This window comes from Aythya ferina (genome assembly GCF_964211825.1).
Source record: "Aythya ferina genome assembly, chromosome: 19".
NCBI lineage: Eukaryota > Metazoa > Chordata > Aves > Anseriformes > Anatidae > Aythya > Aythya ferina.
The window spans coordinates 11,357,207-11,369,847 of NC_140309.1; the positions used below are offsets into that span (position 1 = coordinate 11,357,207).

The 12,641-nt window shown below is 42.1% G+C and overlaps 1 protein-coding gene across 10 annotated transcripts in view; it reads right to left on the minus strand.

Annotated features, from left to right (window-relative positions):
* Positions 1-12,641, minus strand: part of ACACA (acetyl-CoA carboxylase alpha) — a 125,055-nt gene that overhangs the window by 51,298 nt on the left and 61,116 nt on the right. For 8 of the 10 annotated variants that reach the window (XM_084493481.1, XM_084493482.1, XM_084493483.1 and 5 more), the window contains 9 exons: positions 11,480-11,587; positions 9,387-9,443; positions 9,021-9,065; positions 6,266-6,307; positions 5,529-5,744; positions 4,852-5,007; positions 3,088-3,291; positions 951-1,106; positions 188-334 (listed from right to left, as the gene is read on the minus strand). In XM_084493481.1, coding sequence (XP_084349607.1) covers positions 188-334; positions 951-1,106; positions 3,088-3,291; positions 4,852-5,007; positions 5,529-5,744; positions 6,266-6,307; positions 9,021-9,065; positions 9,387-9,443; positions 11,480-11,587 — 1,131 coding nt within the window. The remainder of the gene's footprint in view (positions 1-187; positions 335-950; positions 1,107-3,087; positions 3,292-4,851; positions 5,008-5,528; positions 5,745-6,265; positions 6,308-9,020; positions 9,066-9,386; positions 9,444-11,479; positions 11,588-12,641) is intronic. The other 2 variants (XM_084493480.1, XM_084493479.1) reach the window with 1 other exon arrangement.

A 12,641-nucleotide genomic window follows, 5' to 3' on the forward strand; every position in this document is an offset into this window, starting at 1 on the left:
GAAGGTATTAATTTTTAATGAAACAAAAATCCCATTTTCAAGAGTGAGACTTCATCTATGAAAGACCGAATGAATAGATTTTGTGGCTGGCCTGGTAAATTTTCATTACAATTGTCAAACCCAGCCCAAGACACAATATACTGCAGGACATGGAAAGAAAAGTAGTCATAAAGAAAGTGCAACTTGCCTCATTTCCTCCTGGCAGCCTGTTCATGTGCACGAGCTGGCCCTGATCATCCAACACCAACTCGGTGTACGTTAGTATGTCAGACGGCAGCGGTGGTGTTGGCAGGAATGCATGTTCATTCATCGAATCCCAGAGTTTAATCAAAGACTACAGGATGAAAAGATAAATTTTTGTTGAGAGTATCATCTGCAAACATTTTTATTATTCAATCTACTGTGAATTAGTATTCAGGACAAAACACTCTGAATCCCCCATCACCCAGTTTGACTGGCAGTATTCAGCGGACATCGCTTATTTTGGAACTTAAACTATGAAACACAGTTTCACCCAGATTAGCATAATTCAAATTACGCGATTCAGGACAGGACCCAGCAAATCAGATACACAATCAATTCTGAAACTCATTAACTCATTTAATAATGTATGACTCCTATCCTAGGCACTATCACTCCTGCACTGTCCAACCTCCTACAAAGGCTGGATAACAGGGTACTAAAACAAAGGAACAAACAAGAAATGCAAGATGGTTTACATTTCAACTTCTGCTGTTACATTTATTAATGGATCTACAGCAACAGCATATAAGGAATCCTGTTTTTTTTCCAAAGCAGAATCAATCTGTGGTTGCACATACCCTGGGGAACCACTGATAGCCATTCAAGGCCACTCATTTCCCTGACAAGCAAGGATGGCAACAGACAGAAGCACTCTGCAGGTTCAAAACTTTAGCACAAACCAGGAGGCCTTAACAAAGGGCACTTACCTGCCGAAACATCTCAGGAATGTCATAGACGTAGGATGTCCCTAAAGACTGTGCTTGGAATCTCTTGGACTGAAGCAGGTCCTTGGTCACGTACGGGGTATTGATCAGCATCCCATGAAGTGGCCCCTGTTTATCCCCATAGGCCTGGAACATAATCTGCAGCACAAAACACAACCAGTTACGATTTAACCCGCTGGTTCCTTAGACCTATCCCATCCGTATTTTAACAAAAATCATCTGGATATTCCAGACTGATCAGGCTTGTTTCTGTTCTCTACAAATATAATATGTTAATGCTCACATACCCTGAAACACCGTGCTTCATCATGCATTACTACCCTTTGGAGACAGTGCTGGACCATAACGGCATGGATCTGAGCATCACTGACTTATTACCGAATCACAGCAGAAAGCAAAGTGAGCAGAGCCACATCCCCACAGAAACAAGCCTGTGACTTAGATGACTTCACATTCACCAGTATTTCCCCTGACACCATATCTGTGCCGATGGATTGTGATAGCTGGGAGCAGAGAGGAGAACTCTGTTATTTATGGAGTCGAACAGCACTGCATCCGTATCTCCACTGACTGATCATGGAAGCTAGGTCAAGACTTGCATATGTCATTTGGCTTGAAGTTTTGATATTATAAGTTTAAAAGATTTTCCCAGAGTAGCAACATGAATTATCAGCTGCCATGCTTCATGGCACTATATATTCCACTCAGCCAGGACTCAGAAGGAAATCTATTTCGACTGAGAAATAAACACGAAGAGCACTGCTTAACTGGGACACCACTGTACAAATGCTGCTTAACTGAAACACGTCTGATGGAGGCAACACGATTAGTTTGCTGGGGTTGTGTTCTTGTTTTGTTTTTAACAGAATGGTGATCAGGAAAAAACAGGAAAATATATACAGATAAAAACTGCTCCTAATAAACCTCAGTCATAAAGGGGAAATCTGTCAAAGTTGCTCAGAAAGCTTGAAAGTGTCTTTTTTTTTTTTTTTTTTAAAGACAAACCTTCCTCTCAATTACTCAAACAGTTAATTGAAGTAATTCCTATCAGTAGAATGTTTAAACAGAAGTGGTTTAATATCCCCCCCAAAAAATCAAATATTGGAAAAGTTGCTAAAAGCTGTACACACACAAGCACAATCTTCTACCCTTAAAAAAGCAGAGAGCTCATCAGAGGCAGAGTTTAAGAGAAAAGGTGACCTTCACAAGTGACTAATGGAACTTGAGGGTCAAGATCAGCTACTAGAGATTATTAAAATGTCCTTTTCTTTCCTCATCTCCACTCAAAAGCAGAAATGAAGCAAAGCATACGGACACTATCTGTTCTAGGATCTCCAGAACTGGACAGGCTGTGCAGCCAGGCAGCTTGCTGGCAAAATTTAAATGGAGAAGAGGGGGAGAAAAGGTGACTCAGCACTCTGCTTTCCACATGAACACTGCCCAAGTGATTTATTCTGTTGCTAGTACTGCATGGCAGGGAGATTATTAGAGAGGGAGATGTAAACATTTCTGTATTTAAATATTTTTCACATATCCTATGGTCCATGCATTTTAGCATATGCAAGTATTTGAGTTATCCACAATATTCCTGTGCCATGAAAAGCACAAAGACCTGAATAGCCACAACGGTTACAAAAGAGCCTATTATGCTTAATAGAAATGACATAAAGGCACCTTCAACGGTTTTATAGCATCCTACCCAAGCCATTTCCTATACCTTCAGAATTTAGAATAAAGTTCACAGTTTTTCTCTACTTATTCAGGGAAACATATAATAAATAGTATTTTGGATTATGACCTGCACGATGAGCATCAACGGTGATTACTTTTCTATTACTTTTTTGAGCACTCTGCCATAGAGGAAAACAGATATGCAAATACCACAAGGTATACGCAAAACAATTAGAGGACATGCACTTTTACAAAATTAGTACGTTTTGCACATCTACATGCCTCTTGCAAGATTATCTTCAGGATACATTCTCCTTTCTATGGCAAAGTTGAATGGCAATTTTATATTACCTGGAAACACAGCAAATCACAGAAGAGCTTTTTCAGGTACACCATGCCCCCCCCAAATACTTTGTTCCCGAAACAATGGAGCCATATGGAAGCACACCTGTGCTGTCCTGGAGTCCGTCACTTCTTTGTACAGACTGATGTCCAAGTAGTAGCCTGACTCGTTGGTCAGGAAGAGACGAATGGGAATTGCCTTCCCGGTCGGCGTCAACCGAATGTTGATCTTCAGCTCGGCTTGGAGGACGCGGAGTTTCCACAGGCGACTCCCGTAGCGCATCACCATGCTCCGCACAGATTCTTCAATCTTAAAACACACAAGGAGAACGTCCCTCATTTTCAGGACACATCCACCACTTCTGTCCCTCCTCCATCCTGCTGCTCCACGGGGCACGCAGCACACAGGAGGGGCACCAGAGCAAAGGAGATCAAAGCTCCAAGCCACAGCACGTGTCCTGGGCTGTTCCTGAACCCCAGTGGCCCGTCCATTCTCACCCTAACAACCCCTGAGACAGACAGGAGCTCAACTCAAATTCCAGGGACCACCGAGGTACAGGGCCAGCACTGGATTCCCATCCTTTCTGCCTCCTGGCACCTCATACCCCAGCCAAGCACAGCATGCCCGCTGCTTCCCCTTCATTGACCTTTCTTCCTGCAAGTATAGCTCACAGCTAAGAACTACAAAATGCAGAAAGTGAAATCCCTGACAAACAGTTATGTAGCACTTATACACACAATAATCATGTTTCATGGCACATGCGGTACTGTGCTTTAAATCAACAAAGTAATTACTACTTGGAGCTTGGCCTTCTGGTGTTCTATTAAACTTCATAATATAGTACTGTTGGCAAATAGTGCATATTAAAAGAAGGCAATTTATAGTCTGCTTTTAACATTCTTTCCAAAAAAAGTCCTTTTTCCACAGCTGCTCAGGAAAAAGCCACGGTATACATTTGCAGGCTTCCTGGCTTGCAGGGGCTGCATATCCCAGGTTCCTCTGAAATGCCTGAGAACTGAAGGCTCTGGATGCCCTGACAGAGCAGGTTTTAAAATGCTATGAAAAAATAAGTATAGTTTCAAACACAAAAAAAATGTTTTTGATAAACTGGTTCTTAATTTAAACAGAGGAAGTGAGCTACATTGTCCAAAGGACAATTCCTTTTTATAGGAATATTACTGCTAGTTCTACAATCTCACACTTAATAGTCATTCATAGATTGGTAGAAAAGCTTTCCTGCTTCTTCACTTTTAAAGAGGTTTCTCACTCGAAATAAGCTAATTGTTTGCCTTAACTAGCTAAAACAAAAACTATTCTCTCTGCTTTTGAAAAAAGTTGGTTTAGCAGTTCAACATCAAGACTATTTTTAGTTAGAGACATCCATTAATTATGTGACTCTACTTTCTTTATGTTTTCAGCAGCAAATGGATTTTTAAACTTAACTTCAGTCTATCATACACTGGAATGTATTTGTTACCAGTGTGTATTACAATTAAATGCTGAACTACAAAAATACATTTCTAACGTTCTAAATTTTAATTTAAATTCCATTATAAAAAAAAATAAATCCACCTAAGGTATCTATTTCAATCCATCACATCTAAAAAAGAAAAACAAAAAACAAAAAACAACAGAAGTAGTTCTTGCAAACACTACAGGTATTAAAAGCTCTTTTTACCTAAAAGGCTTGCAAAACTATCCCAACAGACTCAAGGTTAACCCGTGGCATTACTCTGTTTCTTTCCAGTAGTAACACAAACTACTAGCTCTACCCAGAGGCTAGCGTAAGAAGACAACAAACAGCCATTTCATTCTGGTGAGTTAAGCCCAAGAAGAACAAACACTTCAGGGCTGGAGAAGAGGCCATACCTTTGATGGGTCCATGATGACAGTTGGCACAAAATTTAAGAAGATGTGATTGCAGTCAGTGCGCACGTTGGTGTTATTAAATGCCACCTCCAGCTCATCCATGGCTTCCAAAAGCAATCGCTCTCCCTCATTTTGCAGATACTCAAAGGAGGCTTCCTGCCAGACATTGTCAACAAATAATTTACTTTCTACTCAAAAATCACAGCCCAAGTAAACAACATTTAAAAAACTGCAGAAGGACCTGACTGAGAAAATAGGCGACATCAGTTTCAGCAGGATGTGCAACCCTCAATCAGAGCAATGGCAGGTGCAGAGCCAGTCTCTCTCCCACCCCCTGGATGCACAGACCCAGCCGACCTGCTCAGGTCAGCATCAATACGAACCAGGGCAGGGCAAATTCTTACTGCAGTAGGGCAGGAGGAACACAAGGAAACAACTACTGCCTCAAAACGCAAGGATTGCTGACTGCCCACTTGGGCCAAATAAATATCTCCCTGAGGCACAGGAATAGCAGGTCTCTGAAGACATGCTCCTGTAGAGCCAGCATGAGCAAAGAGAGGGCACCCATCTGCAGTGCTCTGTGCACACAACGTGTTTTCAGGCAGATTTCTGCACCAATTTACAGAGTTTCATAGGCTGTCTTGGAAAGAAAAATTGCGTGGGGTGACAAAACTCACCTTGGTAACCAGGTCGGAATGCCTTATGATAGCCCTCACGAAGAACCGGTAGTCTGTCACCTCTGTTCCTACTTCCACTTTCGCTGCTCCCAGGTAGAGGTGCATCTTATGGTTGGCACAGGGGATGGCAGTGAGGTCGAAGTTTCGCATCCTGTTCAGCTCCAGCTGGAAAGCCAGAGCTGGCTCCAGATGCCGGTAGATCCTATCTTCTTCAAACTGGAGGCCCCCAGCACATACAGGAAAGAAAGGATGTAAAAGAGGAGGGTGGGTTAACAAGGTGGAATGCTGAGGATGGGGAAACCTAGACAATAACAATAATAAAATTTCATATTTAACCAAAAGGCTAAAAATTCAAAAGAAATTGTTGAAATGCTGGGAGTAGAACACAAACGGCAAGACAGCAAATTCTCCAGCTCATTCTCCCAAGAACTCCTTTCTCACAGAAGGCAGTAATTTTGGTATTGAACCAGCTTCTTAACCTCCCTTGTTACGCTGCCAATAAAATCCACAAAACGGAAGCTTCAAGTCAGGCTTCCAAATGTGTGAATTTTTATCCTACATTACCAGAGACTCCTCATTGTTACCGACACCTCTTGCTGTGTGTGGGAAGGAGATGATACCACACCACGCACTGAGGCTGGGCTGACGTAGCCCCCTCTTAGACTGGCACTGAACAGCCACGGGAGGGAAGGACAGAGCGAATGCTTAGAGAAAAAGTTTTAGGATGTCCAACCTACCTTATCCCGGGCACGGAACGTGAAGAACTTTGGAAATTCTCTCTGTTTGAAAATAAAAATAATGATGTTAGTCCCCCCAAAGCAAGCCATTTGATCAGATCTGCAGTAGCACCACAGCAGAGGAGATAACAGAAGTTGTTCCAAGCTACTTTTTCAACATCACCGAGTGGTGGAAAATCAGGTTACCCTCAACAAGGCAGCAGAGGTAGTTTAGACCCGTCTTTGCTGCCAATACAATAGATGCTACCTGACTGGCTTTTGATTATTCTCGTCAATTGCCAACAGACAGTAAGATGGAGCTGTCCAGACACAGTAGTGGGAAACTTTTAGTTCTGTGATTATTACAGTTATTGTGGAAATGTTTGGGAGATGCACAACGGTATTAACACCCTATAATGTAAGCTGATGTACACAAAACAATGATCTGTACTCAATAGTTCTCTTTATATCTTTACTGCTAGAAATATTATCTTCCCAAGGAAAATAATGAATTGTAATAAAATAACTTTATACTCGTGTATTAAACAGCAATCTACAAAAACCCCACAAATATGATTAGGTTTCTCTGCTGTTCTATTGCACAGATAAAATCCTACCAAATTGCAAAGGGTTTACATCCTTCTGTGGTGCACTGCATGTCTTAGAAGATAACAAGACTACACAGCATCCTTCTACCTATCCCCTCCAGTTCCATCCAAGCAAAGCCCTTCAGTTCTGTGGAATTACTTTCACTGGGTGGAGGAACTTTTACGAATGCTTTGTACCGACACAAGAATACCAGCCATCTGTGCTAAAGGTGATAGGAGAGAGCGCACACAACTGGCCAGAACTTATTGAGAAGGTATCTGACCTGAAGAGGAAGGCATCTGACCTGATGTCACATTTTCACTGCCAATGAAGGACAGCAACCCCGGCTGGACTCAGTGCAACCAGTGAATAATGACAGAATATAAGGCTCCACTGAGCAACACAGCTTTTAAGGCTGGAAGTGACCACCTAGTAAATCATCTTTACCTCCAATAAAAAGCAGTCCCCAGAAAGTCACCTGATAGCTCTCAGCTGAACAAAACAACCTGTGTTTGACTGCAGCGTGCCTTTCAGACTGTCCAGCAGTTCAGGAAAACCTGCCTGAAAGTTCAGGCAACAGGCACAGAGGTGAGGCCGCGAGGATCGGCTGTACTCTGACCGAACCAGCACGCAGAGGACACTTCATGTTCCTCCTCTCTCTTCTAAATCCCTCCTACCTGTACGCCCCCTGCATGCTGCCAATTTCTCCTAACGTCGTCCATGCTCATTGTATCCCTAATGTAATTGCTTTCAAGGCTTTTGACTGGTGTTGTGGGCAAATATAATAATTAGATGTGCACACACACACAAAAATTCTCGGTGCTCTGGTACCAAAATCCAAAAGAGTGCTCCATTTCCTAGGCAGAAGAATTATACCCCTGCTGTGTTCTAATCAACCAACCATCATCAAGACAATCAAAATAATTTGCCTAAATTAGCCAATCAAGACACCCTGCAAATCGCAGAATGTGAAAAGCTACAACAGAAATCATCATAGTTGATTATTATACTAATAATCACGTTAAAAACCTAATGAGATGAGGAAATTGGAAGCTTGCTGGAGCAACTCTCTATTACCTCAACATGCTGGGAACTAATTATATAGACTGTAATTAAAACAAAAACAAACCCTAGCCCAGGCCCTAGCTAAGTTAATAGTTGGTCCAGTAATAAGTGGAATAGAATAGGAGATAGTAATAAAGACTGACACTCACTAAGGACCCCAGAGGTACTCCAGGAACTTTGCAAACAGCCGACACACCACGGCGTGTCCTCTGCCTGAGGAGCCAGGAGCATCCTGACAGCGCCTGGCGCCACGCAGCAGCTCAGGGCAAAGAGATCTGAGTCGGGTAAAGTCTGATGGCTGATACGTGCTACAGAGCTTCTTCACAGGCTTTTGGTTTGTATTACCCACGTTTCAATTCAGTTCTCTGAAACTGCCTTTTTTCCCATCTCAGGTTGGCATTTCTGGCTTAGGGTCCCACCACTTCTCCAAGGAGGCCAGTTTCCTACCCAAGCTGCTCATCAATACCCATCTGCATCTGCACCGTGGACAGGGACTCCCACACAGTGACAAGCTGGCTAAACCAGGTTTGTTAAGTACAGGACGAATTTCTTGCACTTTCAAGACTCCTTACAACCTCCAGAGTTGTAAAACAGGTACAGAGGGGATGAAAACCCTGTTTATGCTTTACACTGCCACCTTGAAAACAGGGCCAAACTAACCCCCATCGATGCCAAACCCAGGGGAAAGAAGTAATTCATAGCAGCAAAAGCACCAGATGTATTCCCCTGCACCAAGTCATTATGCAAAATTTAGCAAGTCACTTCAATCACTCCTCTGAGCGATTTTAAAATCAGTAAGAAGACTAAGGAAATCACCACGCTAGGTACGAAATACAAATTTTTCTAATTACATTTTCGAATACAGAACAATATTGAAACAATGAAGATCTTTACCAATGTGTCAGTCATGGGGTTAGTCAGATAATTAGAGACACTCCAGCATGTGAGTGGCCCACTGAATGCAAGAGGCCCACTCCTGCATTTAAACACTTCACTTAACTCTGACACCAGTGTTGCCATCAAATGCCTGACTAAGAAACAAACGAGAAGCCCAGAGTCACTTACGTGTCTCTTGGCCTCAGATCAAGAATACCACCATGTTCTAGACCCTTTTTTTACTTACATGAAATCTCTGATCCACCTCACAGTTGACCTGTTTCCTGAAGTCCTTACAAGCGAAACACACAAACACAGGAAGAAAAAAAAAAAAAAAAAGAAAAAAAAAGCAGAAGAAAGCTAGCAATTAGAATGAAAATCAAAAATGAATTAATTCAAGAATACAAGAGGTGCCAAGATTGTTTACAATTGTAAATTAATTTTCTTAAGCAAATTCATCAAAACAATTTCAAATTTTAGAGAACAAAACCAGTGAAGTCAGAACTAAGTATAGTTAACAAAGTATTTAATTTATGAAAAATACAACAAACGTTGGTGCCATTATGAGCCAGTAACCAAAGAGTGCTGAGCAGCATGAGGGATACGACAATACCTTTTGTGCTACAAGGAAAGTCAGTCTCCGAATCCCGTGTTCAATCAGGACCGACTTCTGCAAAAGGGCAAAGAAGGAAGGGAGACTGAGATCAACAGAAAGGAACATAGCAAAAACACATGAAAGTTTTCTGTAAACTACAGAAGCTCTACAGATCCTTCTGCATCTCTGCTGTTGAGTTTTGAGTCCATTTTGGTCTACTCATAGCTACAATTCCTCACCTGATGATTGCGTGGCAGCACACACAAGTAAATATATCAAAGCTGAAGAGCTAAGTAACCAAATTACAAGGACAAAGTCTTCCAGCTGATCCTTGCTAACAAGTTATGCAGAAGAGTTAGTTGCAAGTCTTGCAAGACATCCTCTCATTCATTTGCCAAAGTTGTTGATTTTTTTCTGCAAAGATTACTTTCTGAAGAGAGCACAAGGTAAGGCCATGGGAAATGATAGGAACTGACCCAAGAAAGCACGTACCACATACTTGACTTTGGCACAAACAGCACACCAACAACCCTGACCAAAGGACGGATGTGTCAGCATTACAAAGGTGATGAACTGTAAGTTTTATGTAGTTTACAGATCTACCAGCGAATGCCCATTCTGGTTACTTCTTGAACAAATTCCATACGGCCACATTTCAAATGAACGGTGCCATCAGTATTTGCCACATCGCTGCTCTTTTCTAAATGTTAAAAATGGTAGTTTTGCCCCTCTTTGTAAAACTTTTTTCTTTCTCCTCCTTTTTCCAATTGAAAACCAAAAGAAATAGAAAAGAAGAAGAACAAAAAAGAAGCAAGAGCTCAGCCAGACCAGGAACAAAACAACCCCTTTCGGCACAGACTGAAATGTTTTACTAAGGTTAAGCCCTTTGAAAATGAGCATCAGTGCCGATATTCATGGCAAGAGGAAGAAAATAACTTTAATAATGCCATGATTTAAAAAGCAAAAATTGTTATTGCTTTTAAAATTCCACAAGTGGCAGACAATAACAGCATAGCAACAGGATTCTGATTACATCGTAATAATGTGGGTCTCACAGCAAGTCCACAGCTATTACAGAGCGATTAGCCATCAGCACCTGGAGAAACTCCATTTACACTGACTGCCTCAATCTCCTCCACAAGTCATTTACAAGTATATGATCCTAATTTCTATTAAAAAAAACACACACAACATGCTGGGACTAGAAGATTATTTGGACAATTTGGATCAACCTATTTGATAGTTTAATGTGTTTTGGATTTTTTTTTTTATTCCTTTCCTTTTATCCCCTCCCATAAAACGCCTGGAGCATGATCAAGCAGATGAAAAGCAGAACTAGTTTTAATTTTTATATTTGATTATTTTCTTTGCTTAAAGAGACAGGAAGCTGCTGAAGCCGAGTAGAAACAAGTCCCATTTTGGAACCCCTCCTTCCTGCAGATGTATTACCCCATCCCACAATGGGAAGTGAAGTTAGAAAAAAGCCTCTCAGTGCTCCCAGAGCCGTTTCAGGTGCCGTGGGTGCAGCAGGTCCCACTGCCTGGTGTGCTCTTCATACCAACAAGCTCTGAGTTCTTTGTACCAGTGAGGAAAAGCAAGTGAAGGCAGGCACTAGAGGGCAGAGTGGACACAGAGGCTGTCCCCAGCACAGGCTTCCTCACAAGTGACCACAGGACTAACTCCTGGTACTCGGAAGGGAACCCCATGCTTTTATGAAGGAGCAACAAAACACACAAATCAACTCCACCTTGTGACAGAAACACCACCAGATGCATTTAAATCCTTTAAGGTCTCTTAGCCTATCACAAATTAAAAGGGAAAAAGTCCTGAGCTGACGGATTAGAACGGACCATTAAGAACAGCAAGGAGAAACAAAGCTTGTTGTGTGTTTTTTTTCATGGCCTACCCTGGAGGCTTCAGATGGGTCAAATAAGTACATCCAGTCAAATAAGTGGTAAGATTTTAGATGGGATAAATTAAGAAAGTAACTGCTGTATTTATTTATTTACTTCGGAAAAAAGTATCTGAGGAGAATGCTGACTTTTCCCAAAGCAGAGCGAGCTGTCCTGTGCAGTTAGGTGTTCAGGAGAGAGAGAATTGAGGTGACTTACCTTGCTCTGTGTGAACTCCCTGAACATGGCTGCCAGCCCATCATCATCAACATCGCTGTCAGTTTTAATAGCAACATTAAGAATGTGAATGGGCTCCTCACGGGCGGCCTGCGATTTAAAGAAAATACCCTCCATAAATAAATTGTTAACAGCATAACAAGTAGGCATTGTCAAAAGAGGCTCCTCAAACACAACTCTAAAACATGGGTCCCATAGGAAAGGAACGACTTCAGCAGAGCTTGCTCTAAAGTCAGGAAAAATACGAGGGAACATCCTTGACCAAGCAGCCTCACGGATTCATAATTTCACAGCAGTAAGTGTTAACGTCCACGAACAGCAGCTTCAGAGGATCCAATTCTGATGGTCACATCTGACTTGGCAAACTCAAGTGTGCTTCATTTGGATGCAAAAAGAATGCAGGGTCAGGGCCTCTCTTTATGAGATGCAGTACAGGCAGGGCGTAAGAGGACTTCGGCATCTCGAAAGGTAATGAAATTAGGCAAATTCAAAGTGTAAGAGCAAAACATTGTGTGTTTTCCTATCTACTATAAAATGAAATAATGTGGAAGCATCAATTACATTCAAGCTTCAAGAAATGACAAATTCAGTATTCAAGATCTTGCAGTTAACTCTGAAAAACTGAATACGAACAGGAAATTTTCCTTGGTGAGGTGAGGGGGAGGTAGAGACAGACATTGCAGCTGATGGTAATATTCTCAAATAAGGCTACAGTATTTATACACATCAAGAGCAATGGGTAAGTTTTAAACTGAGCCCTGTTCTGAACACAGACGGCATTCCAGCAGAGCTTGCAGCTGCTGGGAGGCAGGACGGAGCAGTGGAGCAGCTACCTGTGTCACTAAGGACAGCACTTCTTCTGTCACCAAGGATTTAAAACCATCTGCTTCCTCTGCACCTGCTCTCCGCATCAGTGCAGAAATTGTAGGGGGTTCACTCTCTTTTTCCTCCTAAAAACAGTTCTAAGAGGCAGAGGAGTAGGAAGAATCCGAATGTAAAGTGACTAGGAAGAGTGTAAGACAGAAAACACAGCAAGTCAGACTTAAAGTAAAGGCTGCAGCACACGTAGTTCAGTACAGCAAGGCACAGAGAAGGCCTGGAGACCTACTCGTGGCCTAAACCCTCAGTAACACTGCCACAGAGC